The sequence below is a fragment of the Lepisosteus platostomus genome, chromosome 12, assembly GCF_059453375.1.
Source record: "Lepisosteus platostomus isolate fLepPlt1 chromosome 12, fLepPlt1.hap1, whole genome shotgun sequence".
Classification (NCBI taxonomy): Eukaryota; Metazoa; Chordata; class Actinopteri; order Semionotiformes; family Lepisosteidae; genus Lepisosteus; species Lepisosteus platostomus.
The window spans coordinates 39,063,156-39,089,596 of record NC_142622.1 but is presented as its reverse complement, the minus strand read 5'-3'; the positions used below and the strand labels follow the sequence as shown (position 1 = coordinate 39,089,596).

Below are 26,441 nucleotides of genomic sequence, written 5' to 3'. Positions count from 1 at the left end.
AGCTTAACGATCCCGAAACTGTCATTGCAATAACAGCAGACACCTAAAAATTGGTCTCATCCTTTAAATGAACAAACAAGCAAACAAAAACAACATTGATCTCTTTTGTAACAAGCCCAATTCCCTTCTTTAGCTATATGCTTTTTTAAGACTATCTCTGAACTCCATTAGACTGCAAACCTGGTGGTTTTCTTTTGTTATATTAGAACATTTATGAGATATATTGTACCTGCAACTGTGACAAAAGCACACTGTCAAAACAGAACAAACAAAAAAATAATAAAGCCCGATCCAGTCAATTCATTGTACAGTATGTACACACATTAATTTAAATATGGCAGGGCTCTAAATAAGTATTATGATTATTAGTCATTTTTATTTAAATACATTTTAGTTTTTTATATTATATAAGTTATATAAGTTAATATATATATATACAATATAAGAATATGTATATTATAATATATAATATAATATATAGTTAATGTATAGTACAATATAAGTTTAAGTTATGATGTTATAACACCTTTTGGTAACAGTCGACGAAATTAAGGCATATTTAGAAGGCTCTGCCAAAAAGGCCAGTTGCCGAATTTCTTTGAAGTTCCTAATTTTGAAATGACTTGAGATAGAACTGACTAATGCTTCTGTGACCAGGTAGCAGTTTTGTGACAGAGTACAGAATAGGTACAGTACATCATTTAATCCTTATGCTACCAATTTTCTGGACAGTATAAATAGGCTATGAATGGTATTGTCCATGAGTGGTGTTGTCCTTCTATAGAAAATGCAATAAAGAAGTATAACTGTTGATTGGTACAAACATATGGTACAAAAAGAACTGTCAATAGGTACAGATGATATGAAAGTGACGTTTGCTGTACTGAGAAAAGTAGATGTCTAGAGGTTTCAGATTCATTGCTGACTCACAATGGTTTAGCACATTCAGAATAATGATTTTGTAGGATTGCTGCAAATCATACTTCTCTTTGTCAACTAATTGTAGGAGAGATAAAGAAAAGTGCAGCCTTCAGACAAGGCAATATTGATAATTTAAGTAAATGAGAGGTTTTTCCAATGAATCTTCAGATTTCTGTTTCGTGGCTTAATACTGTATATTGCTTGTTTAACCTCAACAGACAAATCTTCACCATACAGTATCTCAAAAGTTAATGTAATTTAATAGTATGCCAAGTCTATGGTTAAGGGCATTCACGTGAAGCCGAAGCAGAATCAGTAAGCACTGGCTTCTAGCTTTAAGAAACTTTTTGCATGAGTATATACTGTATCTTTTTTTCAAAATTAACCTTCAGAAAAAAGGGGCACATTTCATTCTATCCACTGTTTGTATACGACATGTTCTGAATTGAGATCTGAACTGAAGATACTTTAAGTGTTTCATTTTCATAAAGTTTGTATAATGGTCAATATACAGTTGTTAGTGTGGCATTTCTACAGTATGCATCATAGAAGGAGGTCCAACAAGGATGTAAAGATACACCTAGGGATGTAGGCAATATATTTATATACTGTACCACATTTCCTGTTTTTATCATTCTGTGGTTTAAAAACAGTTCATGGCATACAGTACTCAAGCAACGCCATGATATTATGATTAATTATGCCATGACAGGTTTAAACTGTCATGTAATCTGTATGCACTATGTGAAGTATGTAAAATGTTGATGAAAGCAACACCATGTCCACAAATGACCCTTAATGTACGGTATGTAGAGGTTTAATCTTGCTAAAACCTGCTATATAATCTTAAGGTATTTTCAGTATCTCCAATGACCTCAGTCAGTTACTAAAAGCGTATTAATGTTAGCAAAATAAGTCAGTAATTTGTTCAGTTAAGTTATTGAGAGCTTGGCTAGAATGAAAATTGAAATGCCCCATGGCTCTAAGGAATAAAATATAACACTAAATAAACTCAAATAAATTTCTAATGTATCAGAAAAAGGGGCACAACCAACATAGGAAACTACATTACATATGGGTAGAATTAAGGCAAAGTATATCTAAATCTTAAAAAGCAGTTTTAAAAATTACATGAAATTTGAAAGAAGAGGTATTTTTTTTGCTTACAGGAATTTCTCAAACAAGAAACAACATCAGTAATAATCAATACACACAAAACAATTCTGTGTTATTATAAATGGTTCAATATACAGTAGGTGTGCCACAGGGATCCATTCTAGTTCCATCGTTCTTTCTGATCTATCAGGAATCTGCCTATAACGTATTTCCTTTTGACCTATGTGCAGTATTTACAAGGAAATAGTTAGCAAACTAACAGTGGCAAGGGAATTGTGAAGATACTTAAAATTATAGAGTGAGTAAAATCTTAACAAATTAAATTTAATATCACTAAGTGTGTAGTCATCTACTGTACATTGATAATAGACTTACACTATGCTGTACATATTACTGTACATTGCAGATTAAAGTAATCTTTAATTCAGAAAAAAAAGATTAAAATAGTATAGACAGAGAAAATTCTTAAAATTAAATTGCTTTTCCTACTAGAACAGTTCTTACAGGGATGTAGAGTTTGAAAATAGATCAAACTGTCAAGTAAAGTATCTTATTTCTATCAGTGGAAACAGAGTGCTCCAGAAAGAGTAAAATCAAATATTTGTATGGGTGAATTTGCAGGAAGAACAGTCATTAAAAGTGACCTAACCAAATGGAATGTATTTAAAATATTTTGAATTACTTCTTGATGATACTGTACTGTATATGATAGATTCGGCTAATTCATCCAACAGTATGAAAAAATATTTTTAATAAAAAGGCTGATCAATTGTAATCAAATAGAAGCGATTCCCATGCACAGTTAGCAGTCACTTAATGTACTTTTGTATTAAATCAAATGCCTTTACCATACGTTCAATGTTTTTAAACTGACACCGATACTAAAACGGTTAAAAATAGATACAAGAAGATACATCCAACAATAAAAATGTTTCAGAACAAAGACTAATGATTTGTCAGTTCATTGTTACATGGCTCTCTGTAAACCTGCTGAGATGAGTGAGACAAGTAATTAATAAAGGGAAATTGGTCACAAATTGGCTTGTGTTGAAAACGAATAGATGCTGTTAATGAGAAAAAAAAGTGAATGCTGAGAAAATATTGATAGCATCAGTCTGACATAGATTGTTTCTTAGACCCTTAAGCGAAGCATTGAGCTTGAACTGGAAACTGAATTAAAATGAAAATAGAACATCCTCCATGGTTCATGAAATACAGGAATGAGCTTTAGTTTTTTCGTTGTTTGATATTTGTTTTTTTTTTACTAGATTTAAATGCTAATTCTGCTTGTTAATGGAATTACAAGATGAAAAAAAAATCAGTTAACACTGCCGGGCACTTTTTCCTCGATTGCCATCCTTTGGATTTCTGTGATGTGCTCATGGTAGGTGTCCTAGAGTATTGGATTTGTTTGAGAGAGTCAAAGAAATCTCATTAAGACTGTTAAATGAGTCGGCATGCCTTTTCTGTCCTACAGATGCAACTAATTTCCTGTTTTCTACAGATAATTATGAGGTAACTGGTAATACATTAGGGAACCAATGCTTATTACAAAAAAAAAACTAAAAGCAATTCATTTTTTTTCAGATTCCATAATTATTTGTGTGAGTGGTTACTATGTATTGCATTATTTACACAAAGTAAGAGTCTTTCCGTCACAGGAAAAAAAAAAGATTCTTATACAGGCAATCACTCCATGTATGATAATTGAAATGTTTAAACTGTCATGATCTCATCTTGAAATGTTAAGAATAGGAAAGTTTTCTGAAAAAAAAAAGATTATAAACAATTCTGCAATTCTGTTTCAGAATCATCACACATGTAAACATTGAATGTGTACCTGTGCAATATATATACTGTAAATATTTTATATGTAAATCTGGGTGGAAGAAAAGGATGAAAGTAAATATTTTGATCATTATGTTTGAGCAATTATATATGGTGAACATCAAGTTAAGATGATCACTTCTGAAGTTCTTAAAAATAAGACAACTATGGAAGTTTAATTAAAAAATGATAAGACAATATGTACTGTAAATACATTTAGTAGGTTTTTATTACAAGTACTGTATATTAAGATATTTCGACATTCTGTGGATGCTTTTTTGAGGCAAAGTTTTGTTTTATTTTGCTATTGTTATGTTCCAAGGTGTTTATCTGGATATTCTGTGACATCAGTTAAGACAAGAGCATAGACAATTTAGAACTACAGTATCAACCATAAACTGTAAGGATTTAAATTTCCCTTAAAGTGATACAGAAATTAGATTTATTGCATAACGAAAGATATGAGTCAGACAACCTGTATTGTATTTGAAAAGTCCAGGACAAACATGGGACACAAGCTCTTTCATCTTGCTCAAGAGACATGAAAGTTACTTATGTGATGCATTAGGAAAAGGTTGTGTGTTAGGGTGCATTTAAAAGAGTGTAAGCACACAACACCCAGAAATCCAATAAACGTGCAAAGTAAATAGAGTTCTCCATTCTACACAAATACAGCTTACAAATAAGGCTTACAGTCCAAAGCAAAAGCCTATTTTTTAGAGTTGTTGTTTATTTTGTTTTCTTTCTGAAACCAGGGTAATTCCATCTTGATTGATTTCAGTTGGCTCCAATGTTTCCATATGAATTACGTGTTGACCTATTTTTAGTATGGTATTGGTAATGGTATTTTTAGTGAAAATTTCAATAAATGGTATTCCAGGGGACAAAAGGTCAGAGCGTGATTCCTAAAGCTGAATGACCAACCATTCAAGAGACAGAGGTGGTCAAATTTGACTCAGTTTGGGTACCCAACACTACTGTAAGACATCCATATCCTCATCACTGATAAACATAGAAGGGAGATTATAATAATTTTAAAGCTGGTTAATAAGGATGTAAAAAAATTGAATATCACAGTCTAGCCTTTTCTCTAATTTTTCTCCTGACCATTTTTTGGTTGATTCCATATGAAATGGCTCACCATATGCCGTTTACAACCATGCATGAAAAGTTCTCCCCCACACAACAGTAGTTGTCTAAAATGTACATGTATGTTTGGGTTTTAACTTCTTTAGCTCCATGATAGACTGTTCTGTGGTAGATCAAAGACTTAACTTGTAGTTCCCAGTTTTCTCTCTTTTCTGTCCTTTTGTCTCCCTTATTTGCCAGTTGGAAATGTACCTGCCCCCTGGGTAAGAGCACGTGAAAAAAAACAAAACAAGACTGTGCATGGGAGAGACCAACGGTATTTCTTTGTATCATCCAAACACAGTGCTCTGTGAATAAGCAGTATGACTGGGAGGGCTAAGAACCAATGATTCACTGTGGCATTTTTCTCCTGTTTTAGACACATCCATGTGTTTCATGGTCAGTAAGGACAGTGAACTTTCTCCCCAGGAAATGATAAACTCAAGTTTGTAGATATTTAACTTATAAGAGAAGACATAAAAAAAACTAATCTAGAGGGGTACAGCTTCTTCATATGAAGTTTGAATACAATTATAAAATATCTATGGCAGATAAGAAAATATCTGGCAGTTCTCACCCCATCCAAAATGGCAACAAGCACAAAAAGTGTTCTTAAGGTTCATGAAACTTAGCAATAAAGACTTCTGAAAACAATGCTCATTGTCCTTGTTCGTATCACTTTCCTATACTGGTGTCATTAGAGATGAGTTGCAAAATCTAGGTTTAAATAGGGCTTTTTTGCAGATACTGTATCTGGACTAGAAAGACCATCTCGGACAACTCATACATTTTTTGTGTTTGAAAGCAGAGTACCTATACTCTTCCGGAATACCACAGATATTCTGACACAATTTTTTTGCAGATCCAAACTTATCCTAATATGGTTTACCAGAGCCTAGCAGGTTGTTTTATTCAAAGCATAGCTCTGTTCTTTTGAGGGGTTGTCAGTTATATACAGTATACTGTATAAAGGTAATGCATCAATGTACAGTCAATGCTCTAGTTATACTTTTTAGTGTTTATTTGCATGTGTAATGCTTCCAATTTTTAATATCCTTCAAAATAACAAAATGTAAATACTATTCAATTGGCTCCCTGTGTTGTATATTACAGGTGATAACCAAAAAAGGATTTTGATTTGTTTAAAATAAAATGGTTATCATTATGTCTCTTTCTACAGGCTAACAGGTTTCCAGATCCCACCTCCTGTTACAAGTACTGGATCTGTGTTTTCGTTGCGTCTTACCAGTGATTTTGCAGTGAGTGCTCATGGATTTAAAATCTATTATGAAGGTAAGAGACGTTCTTGTCATAAATGAAATAATCATATGTATTTCATATTATGTACTTATGATGTACTGGTTATTTTGTTTTGTTTAAATGTACTGTATACAGTATCTCATTTTCTCATTGGAGCATTTCATCACCTTATACTTCTTTCACTCAAATGCACAAATCCAGAAGATGAAGCAGTCAAATTACATCTTCTACACGCACTCTGATTGTGAACATACATTTATTACAGCAGTTCATAAATGAACAACCACTCCCCATTCCTGCTAATAAATTATAAAGCAGCTTTTTGATCAATGTCAGTCAAGCTTTGATATAATTACAAGCTAAGGCAATGTCATAAGGTTGCCTAGAAACAGATAGATATCCTTTTATGTTAAAAAAAAGATGTTCACAAGAACATTTATCAGACAGAAGGGTTTGAAATTAAGTATACAAAAATGGAAGAGCATAACAAGTCCACAGATGTAATAATTTCTTTAATGTGTTATTAATTATTTATTTTTAACTTCTGTAATGGTATAGTGTGGTACAGTATGTGTAAATGTGTAGTGCAAGATGCAAAGCAATGTAATTGTGTGGTTCGTTTTCAAAAAGAAGCAAATTGCAATGATAAATGTCCTTTGTTATTGTTAATTCCACTACTGTTATAAGTATTACACTGATTTTTTTTCAATCAGAACTGTTTTTAATGTTTAAGGCACTTGCATTTATATCACTTTTCTGTAAAAGACATTTACTCCTTAAGGTATTATTAAGTATTACTTAAAGATATTTATTGTATTTGTAATGCTTCTCAGTTTTTACTAATTTTTTGAGTAGAGGCTTAAGTGCTCTGTTGAGGACTGTGCTGGTATTTCTCCAAAGTTACAAGCCCTGTTTGTAAAGAAATTAATCTGAATCAAGTAAAAGGTATACATACTGTGAATGCTGCTTTCAGAAGTGCATAATTAATCATGTGGCAGATGGTAGAGAAAAGGGCATTAGTTTAGCTTTACAATCAAGCTGTTAATTTATTTTTATTTGCATGCAATTATGCACTGGGGATACCTAGAATACTGACCTGCTTGACTAGCACTAAAGCTTTACCCACCATGCCATTATTTCTGATGTCTGTCTAAGAACTCCAAAAAACACATTAATGTTATTTAATGAAGTAAATATTATGCCTGCGAATTTGGTTTTAATATTGAACAACTCAATATTAATATTCATAGAACAGGTGTATGAAAAAAGTACATATGTTTTCTGCTTATCACAGATTTGATATATCTTAATATCGAGGTATGTAGTATATACACAAAATATTATTATTGCTGTTGGTAGCAATAGTGCTCATTGCAAAAGGAGTACCAGTACTAATGAGTATTGTAGCAACGGCATAGTAATTAACTGAGGTGGTATTGTGTGGTAGTGCGGCACAATGCTGTTGAGTCTAGCATTGTTCTCTCACAGCACTGGGATTAGATTCCTAGTTTGCTGTCTGCATGGAGTTTGTATGTTCTCCCCATGATTGTATGGGTTTTTGCTGGGTACTCCTGTTTCTTAACACGGTACACAGCCATACTGGTAGGTTAATTGGCTTATGGGAAAAATTGGCCCTGGTATTAGTGCATGCTTATCTGTGTCTCTGTGTGTGTGTCATGTCCCACACTCTCCCTCGCAAACGCCGTTCTATTCCTGTCACCCCCCACGCTCTCCCTCGCAAACACCGCTGCATTCCCAAACCCACTGTTTCGCAATCCCATTCCTAATTAAACACGTCACATTCCCACATGCACCAGATTCCACAAATTCTCACTCCCGGACCAATTATCCAACCACATCCCTTTACCTTCAGTATTTAAAGTTTCCTCACACACCAACCCTTGCTCACTATTGAGAAGCCTCCTGTAGTATTCTCTTGTGCTCGTTTCTTAGCCTTTTTGACTGATCTCCTGGTAACAAATCTTTGCTCCTGCCTTTTTGACCACGCCTTTTGGATTTCGTTTTTGGATTGTCTTTTGGATTTCACTTGTTACCGAACTCATTGCCTCCCTTATTGACCAAGCCCCAGAATTACGTCTTTTGGATTGTCCCTGTACTACTCCACATTCTGCGGGATTCACGGTTCTGCATAAGGATCCTCCTATTCTACCAATTGGATTCCTGACAGTGTGTCTGCCCTGCAATGGACTGGTGTCCTATCCAGGGTGTATCCCGCCTTATGTTTGGTGCTTGGATAGGTGGATAGGCTCTGGCTCCTCTGCGTCCCTGAATTGCATGAAGTGGTTATAAAATGGATGGATGCGTGGATGAATGAATGCAGTGTGTTGTGGTTAACACTACTTCCTCACACATCCAGGGACTTAAGTTTGTCTCCAGTCTCAGTCATAGAGTTTGCATGTTCCCCTCTTGTTCATGTGAGTTTTTGCCAGTTGTTTTAATATCCTTCCTCCTAAGAGGATTGTCACTGAGGGTTTACTCCCTGGTTCCCAGTACCTGGCCGAACATGACAGGATATTGCATCACCCAGTATGGTTAATGGAAACAACAATATTTTAGTATATATTGATTATACAGTATACTAATATATATATATACTATTATATTATATATATTGATAGATTAATATCTATTCATTTTTATAATTTAAGGGGAATTAGCTCAGCATATTTCTGTAAATACCTATGAACCATTTTGTTTTTTAATGGATGAGTCACTCACCTACAGTACTTGGTGTATTCTGGCTGTTGTCTTCTGCTGCTGAGATTCTTTTAAATAAGAATCTCTAATCCTCAGAATTGGTTTGGGAATACTGGTCACATTCAGCTAGTGATGGGCCCAGGCTCAAACCTGTGGCACACGTGTTCTATAACTGTAAGTCAATAACTGCACCCATGAGAGAACCTTGTACCAGCTTCTGGGATTTATTTTTAATTATTTGTTAATGATTTACAACAGCTGTCTTAATGTGCTCTTCACCATTTTTCTGACATTAAATTTATTTCTAATTCAAAGTACCATGCATTCATTTTTTTCAGATATCCTGGTACAGTATTTTACATATAGATCAAGCAATCTATAAATGTCTCTATAGATCACTAGAAATCTATAAATCATTGTGTTAATTCAATATATGGAACTTTATGCTTAACTAGTTGTGGTTTTCCCATTTTTTTAACATACTGTATACACACACTGTACTAACCATTTATCCAGCGAGGAACATTAGGAGTCTTACCACACTAAATGCTATTTCAGGACTGCATTTACTCCCAGGATACCTCTAATACAATGAAGAATGATGTTCACTAATGACTGGTATTAAACAAACATTCAGTATGTTCACACTTTGCTTCTGGAATCTGCATCACTTCGCATGAGCTGGCTGTGTATATGTGTACACAGCAGCACCTTGTGGAAATAAAGTGAAACCTATAATATCCCTCTAGCAGTTTCATTGATGTCATTGACTACTTGAAAGTCCCATGGAAACCATTCAAGTGTGAAAACCATATTCTTCTGAGCACATTGCATTAAAGCTGTGCCAAGCTACCTTTTTTCCTCTGTGCCTTTTCTATTTTGTATTCTCAAACATCACTGTTTGCTGTCATATCTGTCTGAGTAATTATTTAGATATTTTATGTGTAATGCTCTTCACTTTTTATACATAATTTCTAAGATATGAGTCTAAAGATGACCGAAAGTATGAATCCAATTAATAGGTGAAATTACCCAAAAAAATGTTGTATAGTATGTGTATTTTGGTTGTACGTGTATTTCCTCTGGGTCTTATTTTTAATTTTATGCTCATTTAATTTTTGGTTTATTAAACCCAGGATTGTTTTGTCAGTGATTTATTTTATAAACACATGTTTCAAAAACATTATTGCACATTGTTTATATAATGACAAACATTTTGGGGGAACTTGGTGCTTTCTGTTCATTAGCCTCTGAGTGATAAGATAGTACCAGTGCCTTTGAAAATTCATTGGATTGGTGGGGTTATAACATCGGTTGCCATAGATTCAGAAAACGAATTCTTTAACCTCCTTTTCTTTTCATTTATAATGCAATCTAATGAGCCTGACTACAATCAGGCCGAGAATATCCCTTTAATGAATCCCAGCAGTGTACAACTATCAGTGAAAATCTGAAGTTTCCATATTACAGACATACAACTGTAATTTTTCATTATAAAAAGAAACAGATTTGTCTGTTTCATGAGAAATGTACAGTTCTCGTATAGGCACTTTGCTTCTTGTTCTAGCTTCAATTCACTGGTAGTTAAAAAAAACGACTCACTGAGCAATAAATAAAAATTCTTCACTTCGGACAAGAAATCTGTTGTGCAGAAAAAAAAACAACAACAAGGCTGCTGTCCCAGTCTTGTTCATGCTTACTGTGTGTATATTGTCACCATCAAAGTGTTGAATTTCCCTTGATTTGGTCTGATGCACAGTTACAGTGCAGTTCATATCCTCTGTCACATGTGGGTGAACAGAGAAACAATAAGTATGCGAGCAGAGTGCTCCAAGCATACTGTAGCTCTTATCAGTTCAAAGTTTTTATATCTGGCAACCATCCTCTTTGCTATGAGCAGATGATAACACTATTTCGGGAGGGGTATGGGCATGGGGGCAGTTTAGCTATACTAAATATTGATATAAAATCAGTATTTTCTTATGGCACTCTGCAGTTCATTAAACTCAAGTAAAACCTCCATGGTAAGCTACTCCTGAATTCAATAAATAAAACAAAAACATGTTTTGCATGTTCTTTGTGCAGCAAAACTGGAAATCCATTGCTGATACTAAGATACTACTACAAATCCACAGCTTCAATCTGTTGGCATGACCAGCTTGTGAGCAGATCTATTCTGATTTTTAAAAAAGCATAAATTGACTTGTTGTTTGTTTTGTTTTTTTAGAGAGTGCAATTATAAATATAAGCTATTTTATTTTGGCACAAATTCATTGTTCCCTTCTTAACATGTATGGTGTGTTTAGAAATATAATAAGAGTTGTTTAATTTTATTGATTGCTCACTGACGATTTACAGCTGGAATCAATGTTGTTTTTTGTTGCTATTGTTTCTCTGATGTCTGCTTTGCTTTCTAACAGTTCTAATAGTGAGGGTATATATGCAAAGTGGCATTTATAAAACAGAAGCAATATCATAATTAATACCATGCTTTGTCTTTTTTCCCAGCTAGAAATTATTTTGCATTTACTGGGGTAGATAATTTCTTACCTGTTTGGTCATTGGGCAGTGTGGTGGCTCTGTGGTTAGGGATCTGCACCTGTGGCTGGAAGGTTGCCAGTTCATAACCTCAACTGCTCCAGGGGCGCCATATAAATGGCTGGCCCTGTGCTCTGACCGCAAGCTTCTCTCTGTTTCTGTGTGTCTCATGGAGAGCAAGTTTGGGTATGTGAAAAGACAAATTCCTAATACAAGAAATTGTATATGGCCAATAAAGTGATCTTATCTTATTTAACTCAAATCCCTGAAAAAGGCTACCTTCAAGCCTCGGTAATGCTGTACTGTACCTTTGTCAATTCAGAAACATACTCCAATGCCCTTGTCAGAAATTGCCTCGCCTAAGATCAGGATAAGGCTAGATAAACACTAAACTGAACCTGTTAAAGAACAAGGTGTCTTTCTGAATGTTACAGGAAAGAGGTCATACATACAATAGACACTAAATAGTGTCTCCAGGCAGTCTAGATTCGTTTGTAGTTTTTGTTTGTTTTTGCTGGGAAACTCTGGGATATTTCAGCATGAAAGTGTGTGTTTCACTGTTTTCTGTAGATTATTAGACCTGTGTAAGGAGATTTGTTAATTTGACTTGAGTTTGATAGTCACATCCTACTATCATCAAGGTACATTTAAGATATAGTGTGCAATCTTGGACACCACATTATAGAAACTAGATTTCTATCCAGAAATCAGTCAAAAGAAGAGCAAATGGGACTTGAAAATAACCTACACTGACAGATTAAAGGAGCTAAACCTTTTTAGGATTGAACAGAGAAGATTGTGATAGGACATGATAGAGGTATTTTTTAAAATCTACAAGGGTATTGATAAAATAAAACCAGCTGACTTCTTCAGAATGAACAGTGAAACACAAACTAGATGACATAAAGGTTTTGGGAGTATAGAACAAACTACCCAGTCATGTTGTTGAAGTTTGGCTTCATTCAAGAAAAACCTAGATGAGAGGCTTGGATCAATTAGTTAAATACTAATTGGCATAAATAGGCTTCCTTTTGTTTGTAACTTTTCTTATATTCTTACTGCAACAGAAAGTTTATTTTATCATGAAGAGTATACAAGTGGTACCAGTCTCATTTGGTACAGTATTTCCTATACAAATGCATTGCTACAAAGAAAGCAATCCTTTCTTGCTTCGTGCAACATTTCTTGGGCACAAACCCATCAATTAAGAGCTGTTAGCAGTTATCCGAGGATCTTGGTTGATAGATTAGAATAGACTAATGCATCTTATTTGTGTATTTACAGTACATAGCAGATCAACCACTTTGTTCTCATGCTAAGAAATATGTTTATTTCACATGATACAGTATAATATTGAAACCAAAGTAATAGATGGGATAACATTTGTATTTATATGCAAAGTACAAGTGTCACAGAATGAAAAATGTGGGTGTTGAGCCACCAGGTGTCTAGGGCTGTATTGATGTTAAATTCATTGATGAGCCAGCAACACCTTGGTCTTGGTGCAGTCTCTTGCCTTATGTGTGTTTTCTGCCCTGATTAAAGACCCTCTTACATAAGCGTTGGGCAATTACCATATCACTCAGTGGTAATGTGTGGGGTGCAAACAGGTTTAACTAGACCTGTGCTTGAAAGAAGGTTTAAGAATAGGATGCAGTAGAGCAATGCATCATTACAACAGGCCATCTGTGTATAGTCATTTCCTGAAGGACCCCTGGGTACTTGGCTCTACCCACAGAAAGCTTTGCAAGGATGCTTCCAACTCCTGGAGAAGAGTCATGAGCCTTTGTTAAGAAGGCTTAAAAAGTCTCAGTCAAGATTGAACTGGGTTCATTTGAAAAAAGGAAGGAGGGGATGCTGACAACAGGGAGTCTATAGGGAGCAGCTGAGGAAGGCTTGAGGATCATCTACCTCCCTCCCTACCTGACATTGGACTTGAAGAAAGCAAGGTAGGGGCTGGAGCATGAGGGAACCACATTTTATGGGATGGCCAGGACCGAAGATGTTTAAGAACCACCTAAGGAACTACCCTGAGGACAGAACTGCAGGACTGCATTTTGGACATTTGTTGGGTAAATTGAGTCCAATGGACTGCTTGTGAGCAGTCTAGAATGTTTGTCTTTTAGAGTTGTGTTGTTTTTTTTTTATAATGTGCCCTCAGCGTTGAGTGGACAGTGTTGAATGTTGTTTACAATTCAAAAATAAAAAGGGCACTTTAGCCATACCATTGCTCGTTGCTGATCTTTTCATGCATAGTTGATTCTTGGAGATGAACACCAAGGAAAAAAAGACTGGCCTTGAACTCTCTATAATTGCTAGGTGGCATAGTTGTGCACAAAGCAAGAATAATTCTGGTTTTACTTTACTATAAAACAAGCATTACATGGTTCAACAAGAATACTGCAAAAGGTTGCCCCTTGGTTTTGCAGAAATAAAGTGATAAGACCTCTGATTTCAATTTGTTTGATATTCATATTACCATATTGTACAGTATGTTCCTTTTTTATCCTAAGAGGTTGCATTGATGTGAAAAAAAAAGATTCTCATGTAAAGATAAGATTCTTGCCTGCTGAAAAACAAAACCTCTTATTCTCAAGCATAAGTGCTGTTGTATAGTCATGGGATTTGAACCCAAATCATGAATGGAGAAAGAATAGAATTCTGATGATGTAGAAAAAAATAAGAAATACCAATTGTAATCCTTTATCAGTAACTATAATTTTAATGTAACCCTGACAGGAGACTATTTTCAGAGCTTTTGGAAAACTTACAATAACAGGACAATGTACAAAGCTTTTTGGTTCACTTTAAAAAATGCCCTTTTGCCCCATATACTGTATGTCTGTATCAGGCAACCCAAATAGCCATACAGTATATATATAATCAAAACCAGGAAAGACAGAAAAAGAAACGAATACAGTGCATGACACAATTGTGAGACCGAGGAAATGCAGATGGAAATAAGCTTAACAAATAGCACAAAAAATGCAATATCAGTGAGCCAAGGAAATATTACAATGGATTTATTGCTTAACAGGCAAAAAGGGATCAAGAGAAATACCTCCTGGAAAATGACAAGGGAAAAAATCAACACTTTTCCAGAACCAAGCCGAATAAGGATAGCTAAAGCCAGATGTTTGTAATAGAATCAATGGACACTTAAAATGATAATTAAAATTGATTATATATTGTATGTAGCCCTGCAATATAATTATGAAAATTATAATTTCTTTTCATTATACCATTGTTTAATTGAAACCAGGTTTATATTTACTGATTCAGTGCTTTTTGAGATGCAATGGTGTAAGTAAGAGTTGAGTTTTGGCAATCTTGTCTTATACATGTATACAGTAGGTTAGAAACTTTGTGAGTCTGGTCTTCACCAAAGTGAAGTGTAACGGTTAGTACAGGTTAGAGTTATGGCATGATCAAAAGAGTAATTGATGGTTATCAATCTGGAGAGGGTAAAAAATCAATTTCTAATATTTTAGGTATCCACTGTCATAAGGTCTATTAAGATGAATCTATCCCAGACCAGTTTTTCTGCCATGATCTCCCTAAGGACTGAATGCTTTAGATGGGGAAAAACAAACCAGGTATAACCTGGTAGAAACAATTGTCCTCTCAAAAAAACAGAAAGAATGTGCTGTTGACAAATTAAAAATTTAATCTTTTGGCCACAATGAGAAAGGTTTTGAATGGTGAAAACCAAATACTGCCTTTACTCAGGAAACCCTCATCACAACCTTAAGCCTAGATGGCTAGTCATCATGGACCAAAACATGAATTAGGTATTTCAGTAAGAGAAATATGGTATATAATCACTTACAATGACTGAACAGGGGTCTTATAACTCTTGTTTCTGTTCAGCCTCTGAATGTCAAAATCGGTAGCAAGGTGACAGCCAAAACCTTATTTTGGAGGACAAATAGACAATGCTGTGGAAGTCTGTCCAACCATATTTCTTAATAAAAGCTCAAAGGATCATCATATGACAAGTAATGTTCTTGTTCTGTGACTGACTACAAAGGTTCTCTTCGTGCAGATCTTCCATAGCAAAATGAACAGCATAACAGTGTATGGTATGACGCATAGTTTCTACACAAAGGAACAGAATATAGTTTTAATTTATGTTTTGAGTTTACAGTTTGTGTTCTCACATAAAATGGCATTTTAAAGCAGAGGTCTATAAAATCAATTAAATATATGAAAATACCTGGGTGTTTAAGTATATTAATAGAAATTAAAAATTAATGAAAATACTGATTTGGCACAGGTGACAAGGTCATTTATCATATTATACTGAATACCACGTCTGGTGAAAATGAAGAGAGAGAAACACAGAACCAATACCCTCTGCTTATTGAGACGACAGTGATTTCATGTAATTGATCTGGACAAATCAGCACAGCATCGCTTAGATTGTGGGGTGCTTAAGCTCATCTAGTCCATCAAGAACAATTTGACATTTTAGTTGCTAATTGATCCAAAGAACCTAATCTTTGTGTTTGTTGAAATAAATCAGCTGTAGCTACCTAGTTAGACAGCTTCTTTCATATTCCCACAATACTCATTGTGGATGATATGAAATTGTTGGTGTTTATCTGTTGGGTACTAGTATATATCTTAGTATGGATCCATGTTCAGTGTATGACACAAACTAAAAAGAAAGGTACCAAATACAGTATGATAACTTCACAGTAACAGCTGCCTGCAATTATTCTTTGATCAGTTCACAGTGGTAAATTGATCACCTTAATTGTGCTTTTACAGGATATTGAAAATGTAAGTGTGCATTTCAGTATTTTCTAGCCTTCACAATAAGAAAATTACAGCTTTTGTGCTACACAAATATGAAGAAAACATGATTGCTGAAGTTGTATTAGTAACTCATAAAGAATTGCTGTAGGGCAAATCTAGGTGCATTCCTTGGCTACTTGTTATACCATTTAGTTGTTTTATGAAACCAGATCCCTGTTTTAATATTTAATATGTATCTTATCACTTCCCAATCTTTTGCCATATGATTAAAGACTTTTTATAAAAAATCTGCACTTTAGCACTTACTTTGTACTTATTGTGATTTCACAACTCACTTCAATTATTCCTTTCCTTCGTTTGAAATGGTCACAATTAGAACATAAAAACATAAGAAAGATCACATACTCAAGTAGTAATGTCAAGAAGTAATGTAAGGAAGTGATTGTTGCAGGAACGTGCTTCATTCTTTAAGAGAAGAAAAGAATTTTGCATAAGTAGGTTATGCAACTAAAATTAATGAACGCCTTACTATGTTAGGTTGAAAGCGTGCAAAACCAATGTTTGACTTAAACCAAGTTTCTCCTTTGCTAAGATATGGGATTCTTAGTTTTAGTGTGTGTTTAAGAAGTGACTCCTTTGTTTTGAAATCAATGCTTTCTTTGAGTTCCAGTTCAATAATCCATTAGACTGTGGCCCATTTTGTAGATCAATGCCAAATTGTGCTTGATTCATTAAAATGACTGAATATCCAAAGCTTAAAATTACTGATGCAAAAGTACTGTGTATAAATGAAATTTGTCTAGTTTGTAATATGTATTACATTTGTGTATATACACTGTACAATACTGTATATTGCATCTACCGCTGTATGCTTGATGTTTTTTAATCTTTTATTTACTGTATATGCTGTATTGTATTGTACTGTATTTTATTTTCTAATTCAATTTGTGTATTTAATAATAGTAGCATGCTTTTTGGAGGTTCTTGAAAAATTTCAAATTTTGGAATAATCATTTACCTTTGATTGTACATCCACCTTGTTTTAAATTTCCAGTCTAATGTGCCTCTCCTAAAACACTGACCCACAGAGTCATACTGTATGTTATTGATACTCCACATTAGTGTCATTGACACTTGCACTCCTTTGATTGGCACATACTGTACAGTACTGTATACCCCAACTGCATTTAAATCTGTCTTTTAAGTATTTTCCATCCTACAAAGCTGCAAAGCATACGGGCAAAAGAAAATTTAACTGAGCCATAGGATAGGTCATGAGATACAGTGGTAATGCAATGCTTTTCAAGTTCCAGAATTTCATTAAATTGTTCCGTGCTTGCCTCATTACTATTTTCCCCAATTAAAAAAAAAAATTATAAAGACTTTTTAGAAAAAAAAATGTCAGTGTACAACATTTTTTCTTCAAGTAGAAAATAAATTAGATGCTTTATTTTTCTGTTTGGCTGCATCCTTTAGATCAGAAATCTGTAAGACAGTGTGAATTGGAGAACATCTGTATGGCAGTAATTAAAATTCATTAACACCCCAGACGCTCTCTCTGAAATGTGATATACTGTAATATAAACAACAAACTCTTCAATATTGTTTTCTGCCACAGTTATTGAGGGAAGCATTAAAAATGTATTCCATTGTTTTAATGCTTAGAGAGCAATCCATATATAAAGGTTGCAGTACATACTGTACATGAACTCTTGGCTGACCCTAATAAAAGATGGACCATTTACGTGTATCTTCTTTTATTTTTAGCATAATTTGAAGAAAATAAATTGGAAATACAACCCGAGTGTATAGTTAATCTCACCTCCAGTGAAATTGCTCTGTTTAGTAATCAATTTTGTATCGTGATGTAATGTTTTACTGAACGAAAATTTAAAGTGTGTTTTTTTATTTTTTAAGTCATTCTAAACTACTGTATATATGTAAAGTATAGAATTTTAGATGTGTGGATGCAGTTGACGTTACTTTTTTCCTTATTTTTGAATGGACAGCAACAGTGTTTTGTTTTCTTATTCTTCATCCCTCCTTTATGGTTTATTTGGCTTTTTGTTTAATTTCTGTTGAATGATGTTGGGAGGGCCCTTTCAAAAATTGTCTTTAAATTATAAACAAATTGGCTGCGGATGAGCTTTAAACACAGTAATGGCACACTAAAAAAACAAGCATTTATGATTATTTGTAGAAATGATCAATCCCAACAATAACAATACTTGAAATAATATACAACATTTATTTCTACAGAGGATAAAATGTGTTAAGAGTATGGTTTTAATTAGAGTTTAGTTTAGGGTCAGCATGAATACTGTACATTTGTATGTGTTACTGTACAGTATAGCTTTTGGCAAATGTTTACCATGAAGATTCATGACCATTAATGTAACAAGACATGTAGCTTCTACAAATAACTGTATGTTATACATGCTATATAGGACTACATGCAAATAAAGTGTTACCAACATTAGTCTAAGGGTAACCTTTTCTTTGTTTATTTCATGGGAGAGCTCAGAGTAGAAGCCTGACCTGCTGTATTCACATTTTGTTCTGTACATTGCAAGCATTTTTAATATTAGGTCTATCTTTTCAATTTAGTAATCTGTCCTTTCAGTTTATTATATAATATCCTCTTATTCCATATAGCCTCTTAAACAAAGGCTAATACAGTGGAATGACGCATTTCCCAAGAGGTCTTCACAGTGTCTCAGAGTTATGCCATCCTTTCTATGGAACAATAGTGCTTAGAGTATTAAAAAACATTGAAATGTCAAGAAAAGCAAAACATACCTTGATTTCTTATTTAATCTCTCCTTGAAATATTATTTTAACATATGCACATGTAAGATTTAGCAAATATTTTAGCAGAGATTGTGTTAAGTCTTTATTATTGTATTTCAATTATTGTATTTGTGCATGCACCATTATCTTTTAAAGCAGATGCAACACCAATGAATTAAGTCAAGATATGTACTGAATGTTATGTTGGGATTACTCTACAATGACCTTGAACTTCTGTTTTTGTTTTGCTACCTGATACAGGTAAGACTTAAACAGTCTTTTGTAATGACACATCTGTGCAGACACAACGGTGCTGACAACTGCTAAATCCTGTGAATAACGTGGATATTTTACCAATTGCTTAAACTTGTTCAGCATAAGTGCTACATCCAACAAAGATCATTTATTCAAAGCACTAAAATTAATGCATACCTTAATCGAAAATCTATACAGCTCTGACACTACCAATTTCAGAAGCGGTAGATTGCAGATTATATGTCTGTGAGGATAATCAGTTGACCTCGGCATAGCAAAACTGATGCATTAGCTTGAAAAATTATATAATCAATCCAATGTAAGATAACAAGTATGTCATAAAATGATATTGTGACGTTACTTAACAATGGTTGACATAGGACACATCATTTGTTACTGAATATCATTTGAGTATAGGTAAATTTAACAGAGAGTGCAATAAAGAAGCTAAAACATTACTGTTTCCCATAGTATAATGTAGCTAATGTAAGTTATGTTCTGTGTCTAATGATCTACTCCATATGGTTCATTTCTTCTAATAGGCACATTTTCAAATGAAAATGTATAAAATGTACAGCAAATATGCTCTACCATTTTTACCAGGTTCTCAGCAGATGAGATGTACTCTGGTATATGTTCTTTTTTCATTTGAAGGTGTAGATTAATTCAAGATCCTTATGCTAAAATCTTGAGGGCAGACAGCCCAATCCAGTAATTGTTAGCAGATTCATAAAAGATCATTTAGAAAATAAGATAGGTTTAATTTTGGCAGATATTTGTATACAGTATGGTGGATATTTGTCATTCGTCATCCATCGATTAGTTTCTAAAACATGGATTCATCTTTGCAAAACATCCATAATCATGTTTGGATATTCTAACTAGTTGGTGTGACAATTATTATTTTGTATAGTATTATGGTTTTAGATGGACACATGGAAGTCAGAATTCTGTATGTTAGTATTACTCTTCATACTCATTGTGCTACAGTGTAGATGATTTAAAACTATTTTTAGACTTTGGTGGGATGGACAACATAAGGTTTATCCCTAGATGCTTAAATTATCATTTGGAATGTGCAATAACTGTAATTTTGGAAGATCTTTTTACATAGTGGATGCTTATTTTAAATACTGTTATATACTGTATATTATCAAAATAATTTTATTCATATTAATGATTACGTGCCACTATTAATCCATAACATAAAACTAGGCATATAAATAACTTTTCTTTATAATAATAATAATTAATTGCTTACACTTATATAGCGCTTTTCTGGACACTCCACTCAAAGCGCTTTACAGGTAATGGGGACTCCCCTCCACCACCACCAATGCGCAGCATCCACCTGAATGATGCGACGGCAGCCATAGTGCGCCAGAACGCTCACCACACATCAGCTATCAGTGGGGAAGAGAGCAGAGTAATGAAGCCAGTTCATAGATGGGGATTATGAGAAAGCCATGATTGGTAAGGGCTAATGGGAAATTTGGCCAGGACGTCAGGGTTATACCGCTACTCTTTTCGAGAAATGCCCTGGTGATTTTTAATGACCACAGAGTCAGGACGTCGGTTTTATGTCTCATCCGAAGGACGGTGCCTGTTTACAGTATAGTGTCCCCGTCACTATACTGGGGCATTAGGACCCACATGTACGGCAGGGTGAGCGCCCCCTTCTGGCCCCACTAACACCTCTTCCAGCAGCAACCTTAGGTTTTCCCAGGCGGTCTAGCATCCAGGCACTGACCGGGCGCACACCTGCTGAGCTTCAGTGGGTTGCCAGTTGTGAGTTGCAGTGATATGGCTGCTGGCCATTTATAAAGCCATTTATAAAGTAGTGATGCAACATTGGTGATGGTGCATTTAGCAATTACAATTCCAAAAATATATAACAAGTCACACAAGTGACCAGCTGTATCATTCCTCAGTACACAAAGCTTACAGTACCTTTAAACAATAATTTGTTGTCAGAAGAAATTAATAAGCCTGTCTGTTCCTTCAACTCACTTGTCACCTGGTCTTCTTTCTCCTGAAACAATGAAGTACAGTAACTGTCACACTCTGTCAATTTCTGACCAAACAAATTTCAATGTTGACAAATATTTTAAGATTCCCTGTTGGATAAAATTAGATTACAAAATTCGGTCACGGAATTCATTGATTTCCCTAATGGTACACACCTGTTTTTTGTTAACTACTGATATGTTTGCTTGCAGAGTGTAATTTCCTCCCAACCACTGTTTAGGGAATAACATTAGTGCATCAAGGCTGATGCTTCCCCTCCAGGTTGTTCTAGTATTTAGATTTATATTGCTGCTATTACTACTTTTGTTAGTCTTTTTTTTTGGGTGAACAAAAAAGTAGTAGTCTAATATTTTATCTGCTCCATTTCATTTAACCTGCTTCAAGCTGTAAGGTTGCTGGGACATTTCAGTTGCTGCTCTGGCAGCTTTTCCTGATTTTTGTCATGATCTGCTACAGGTTTCGCTGAGTTAATAGCCAGTGGTGGGTAGGATCACCGCTAGTCTTCCCACTTGTGTATTGCGTTCTGTGGTCCTTAGTTAGCTGGATCATCCATTTATGGGATAGTTGATATGACTACAGTTTAGGACAGCATACAATGTCTGTGTGTGCTACTGCCACCCATTTCTATAACTATACTTGAGAACTATATGTTCCTACTTTGTAACTTTGTACGTTGTAACTTTGTAACTCTATAAATGGTGGAGCTTTGGCTTTACTCAGTATGCGTATATTCCCACTCATTAAGAAGGACACCTACTGGATCTGTTAGTAAACTGCACATCCTTGAACTGGGCATTTTGGATTATTTAGTCATTGGTTCTGGTAGATGCACAAATGCCTAATAAGAATAACATTAATTTTCACTACATGAATTTTGTTAATTCTGAATTTTTCATTTCAGTTCATCCTACGTTTTCTTATTTGTGTAACTTTAGAGTGTTTAGCTTTGAAAAAACAATAGTACATTTGAATTTGCACAACTCTGCCCTCAGTACAATACTGTAAGTAACTTCACTTAATGAAATCCTATGTCATACACTTGAATGTAGATGGGAGACAGGGCAGTATTTTCATTTACTTGCCTCCAAACAATAACATAAATCCTATCATAATGCAGTCGCTGTCAAAATGTCTGCATTTTTGAGAAACTACTTGAAGATGGGAAAAATAATTCTAGAACCCTTTTCTACAATTCATTATCTCTTAAAATCAATTAATAAATGTTGTGTAAGAGACTGCAACACTAGAACACTGAAATTTTTCAGTTTAAAATTAACAGCATCCAGAGTCAGGCTGTATCTTGTGATTCCATTTCTGAGAATAATTTATGTACCCTCAAGCTTATTACATCTCTCCTTGCAGAGTTTTTTGCAGTCTCTCCTTCATAGTTATCTCAAATAATCACTAAAATGATACCTACTATAGATCCTATTCACACTTTTGCCTTGCTATGTTCAGATTTTGCCGTTCTCCGTGACACTATTATGTACAGTACGTCATCAGTAATTAATTAAAATCTATAAAGGTTCCCTCTGCCATCAAACTTGCAGTTATTATGCTGCATCTGTATTAAAAAACTTAAGGTCCAGACTGCCCGGTTATTATCAATCAATATCCTCCAGTTTTTGGCTGAGGTTCTTAGGTAGTTGTTGTTAATTTATAAGCAAAATATTGAGAAATATGCTGTATGAAGCATATCAACCTATGTTCTGATCAATGCATAGTACAGAAACAACTCTTTTTAGGTTACCAATAACCTGCCATCTACTGTAAATTGTCTTACTGCTTAAATGATGTTAAAATGGATGCAGTGAAACCTTTTTTTATATCTGTACTTTTAAGAAGGTGAAGTAGTGGTCTTAGAATAAGTACTTAGATCAGGAATCTTGGTGTCATCTTTGATGCAAACTTTGCATTTGAAATCTCATCTCCATAAAGCTGATCAATCTGATGTAGGAAAGATAATCCAAATGTGTGTTTTCTAGACTTGATTATTGCAAAGTAATGCAAAGCAACGCTTGCTATTTTTCAAGTAGCAGCATGTTCAGAACTCAGCTGCTCAGATCTGAAATAAAACTAAAATAAAAAAAATGTATAATCTGATTTAGCTTCTTTGCAAAAGCTGTCTATGAATTTTAGAATAAAATTCAAAATATTGCTGCTCACTTTAAGGGCTTTAGCTATCTGGATCCTGACTACATCAGTGAATTAATTCCTATACGCCTACACATTGTTTGTGCTGTTTGGATTCTGACCTTTTTTCAGTTCCCAAAACAAGGTTCCATAAATTGAGAAAACATGCTTTCTCTTCTGTTGCTCCAGGACTCACATAAGATCTTGAGTAAAATAACAATTTTTGATTAAATCACAGTCTTGTAATGAAACATACTTTTATATTAAATTCTTTATACAGGTACATCCTAAATTATATAAATTATATACACCTTACTATATCATAGGCTATATTGGTTGGTTTACTGTATGCATGTTTTGCTTCTTTTTAGTTTTATATAGTACATTTAAATTATTTATCATTAAAGACATTATACAAAAACAGAATAATGTTCCATAAACAGAAGGACAGCAAATCAACATAACCTCAGTATTGTTAGAGTTAAGCTATAAAGTGTTTATAGGGACCTGTCAATCATTCATGTCCAGTGAGTAAAAATAATAATCAATTACAATATGTATTAAAAATAATAATTTAGGTTTAAATCACTGACTGATTTGTTTACCAATCTAAACAATAGCTCCTCATCTCATGGTTGCAAAAAAAAAATCAGATCAAATCTCATATGAAAAAAGAGCAGGGCATACAGTACCATAAACAAGCCTGTTCTGTGTCATGAATGAAATAGAATAAGAAAAAAAAAAGCATCATGCTAAATTCAAGTTTTTGGTTCCAAATTATGGAATCAAATCCTTATTTATTTCTTGCTAATTTCTCCCACATCTGGGACTGGCTTACTTGTTAATCTTTTCGATGGTTATAGAGACAGGTATTTTGTGAAAATTATGTAAATAGAGACTGACAGCCTTTGTCCTTGAAAACTAAAGCACTGAGCAAGCAGTCAAAAAATAATGAGAATGGTACTGACAGCAGAATGTTTTAAGCATTGTTTGATTTGAGCAGTGTTTTTTTTTAAATGTATTCTGCAGTGTATTACTTAAAACTTACTCTACCTAGATTCTGAAGCCACCATGGGATTTTAGCTTTCCAAAAAGTATGAGTTGGGAAAATTCTCCAGAAGGATGTTTTGATCAAACTAGCCACTGTATTTCTGTAGAGCACTTCACGAAATAATTGACAGTACCAGATATCCCTGGAGTTTAGTTTAATTCTTAAAAGTAGTTGTATCATTTAATGGCTTGATCTTGGATTTGTATTACGAACAACTTCATCTTTGAACCTGTCTTACCTATTCTATCATTACACTTTTTACACATTTGAATTGGCGTCATTTTGTTTTCATTGTCTTTTACTCCCTGAAACACAGGAATCATTTCAATATCTAGATATGCAATACAATAAATATGCAGGAATTAATAGAGAGAGCACACGTATATCAATGTGTCATGACATACAGTACACGTTTGCAACATGTTGGGCTTACTAATAAGCCCAAAAACAAAACAGGAATGCTAGAGGTCTTTAAAATGTTAGTATTAATCTTCAATATCATTTAGAGGAACTACCTCTGAAACATAGTTATGCAAAAGAATAAATTAACAAACAGATGAAAAAATAACTAAAAATAAACAACAGAATGCTACTGTATATACTTGCTATATATTTGTTGACCTACATAAAACTCATAGTAAGTTGTTAATGGCTGTTCCTTTCAGCGGGGACCGGGAGTTGGGGATAGGGAATCAGGTTGCTGCTGCGAGTGGTATTGGTGGTAGTTTCTCACTCTTCCCCCTTGATCAGAATTTCCAAAATCAGTGTTCCAGTTTGGTGAATTAGGAAAACTGTTGTCTTGATGTCTCAGCTGAGGAAACTGAAGACAAAGTTGCCCTCTTTCTCCATTCTATCCATTGCTATGCTAAGTCATTACAGCTCTCTGAGAGAAAACCTCCTTGCACTGTTGGGTTAGGTGCTAGGTACCCACCAAGACACTGGGAAGTAAAAGTAGTTGTAAACTTGATGTTGCCATGTCAGACTGCTAGTAAGGTAAAGAAGTTGGTTAAGCTGTGCTCAACCAACTGTTGGTTGGTGTTGGTTAAGCAGTATTGAATAACAAATAAGAGGGTTTACACTGCTACTACTAAACAAACCAAAGTCCTCTCTCCCTACCACTGTGTGAGGGGCAGATTAATATCAAGGGTTATAAATTGTGAAGGTTATTTACTCACTCTGGAAGGAGACATTAGGATCAAGAAAGTTGAACACTATGGAGGGACTCTGAAACAGGGTAGTTCCACTTAAAGCTGTCTGCATTTCAAATTTCTGAGTCTGCAAGCAAGTGACTAGGGATGTAGAGGTGTCTAAGTATTTTGTTTGTGAGAGGTGGTTGCAAGGGAACAGCCAGTGGCTGAAAGTCATAGCCCTGGGGATTTCTGTTTTACAGTATATTACTGGGGAGGTTAAGGTAAACAGGACCGAGCAACAGTAAAGATTAGTCAGGTGGATTGACTTCATTTGCCATTGGGCACATTAGATCATCGAGCCTTGCAAACCACAAGCAAAGGGTTCAGAGATTGTATAATGGGTTAAAGATGGTTCTGGAAAACTCCAGGAAAGAGCTTAAGGCATTGCTCTCTTTAAGGGTGGGTTAAGAAAGGTAAAGCTGGTTTTGGATGAACTTAAATTTGCTCTCCTTAGCCTCTTCATTACAAAGTGAAACACAATGAAAGGAGAGCAAATGGAAAATTAGTAGTGGAATTCTCTGAAGCATTGAACTACACAAAGAGATTTTTTGTATTCAGTGCCCATAAATTGAGTACCTAAAATAGAATTGATTTTTAACTACAGTATGTTTCATGGAATACAGAAAATTACATGGATACCTTTAATAAGGAAATGTATACTGTATATTATAGTCAAGTTATCTGTATACAGCATGATAAATGTGTCAAGTACTGGTGAATACCTA

The 26,441-nt window shown here is 34.5% G+C and overlaps 1 protein-coding gene across 5 annotated transcripts in view; it reads left to right on the top strand.

The window, feature by feature from the left end:
- Positions 1 to 26,441, top strand: part of csmd3b (CUB and Sushi multiple domains 3b) — a 561,056-nt gene that overhangs the window by 133,418 nt on the left and 401,197 nt on the right. For all 5 annotated transcript variants that reach the window (XM_088601884.1, XM_088601883.1, XM_088601882.1 and 2 more), the window contains exon 3: positions 6,173 to 6,285. In XM_088601884.1, the coding sequence (XP_088458010.1) occupies positions 6,173 to 6,285 (113 nt within the window). The remainder of the gene's footprint in view (positions 1 to 6,172; positions 6,286 to 26,441) is intronic.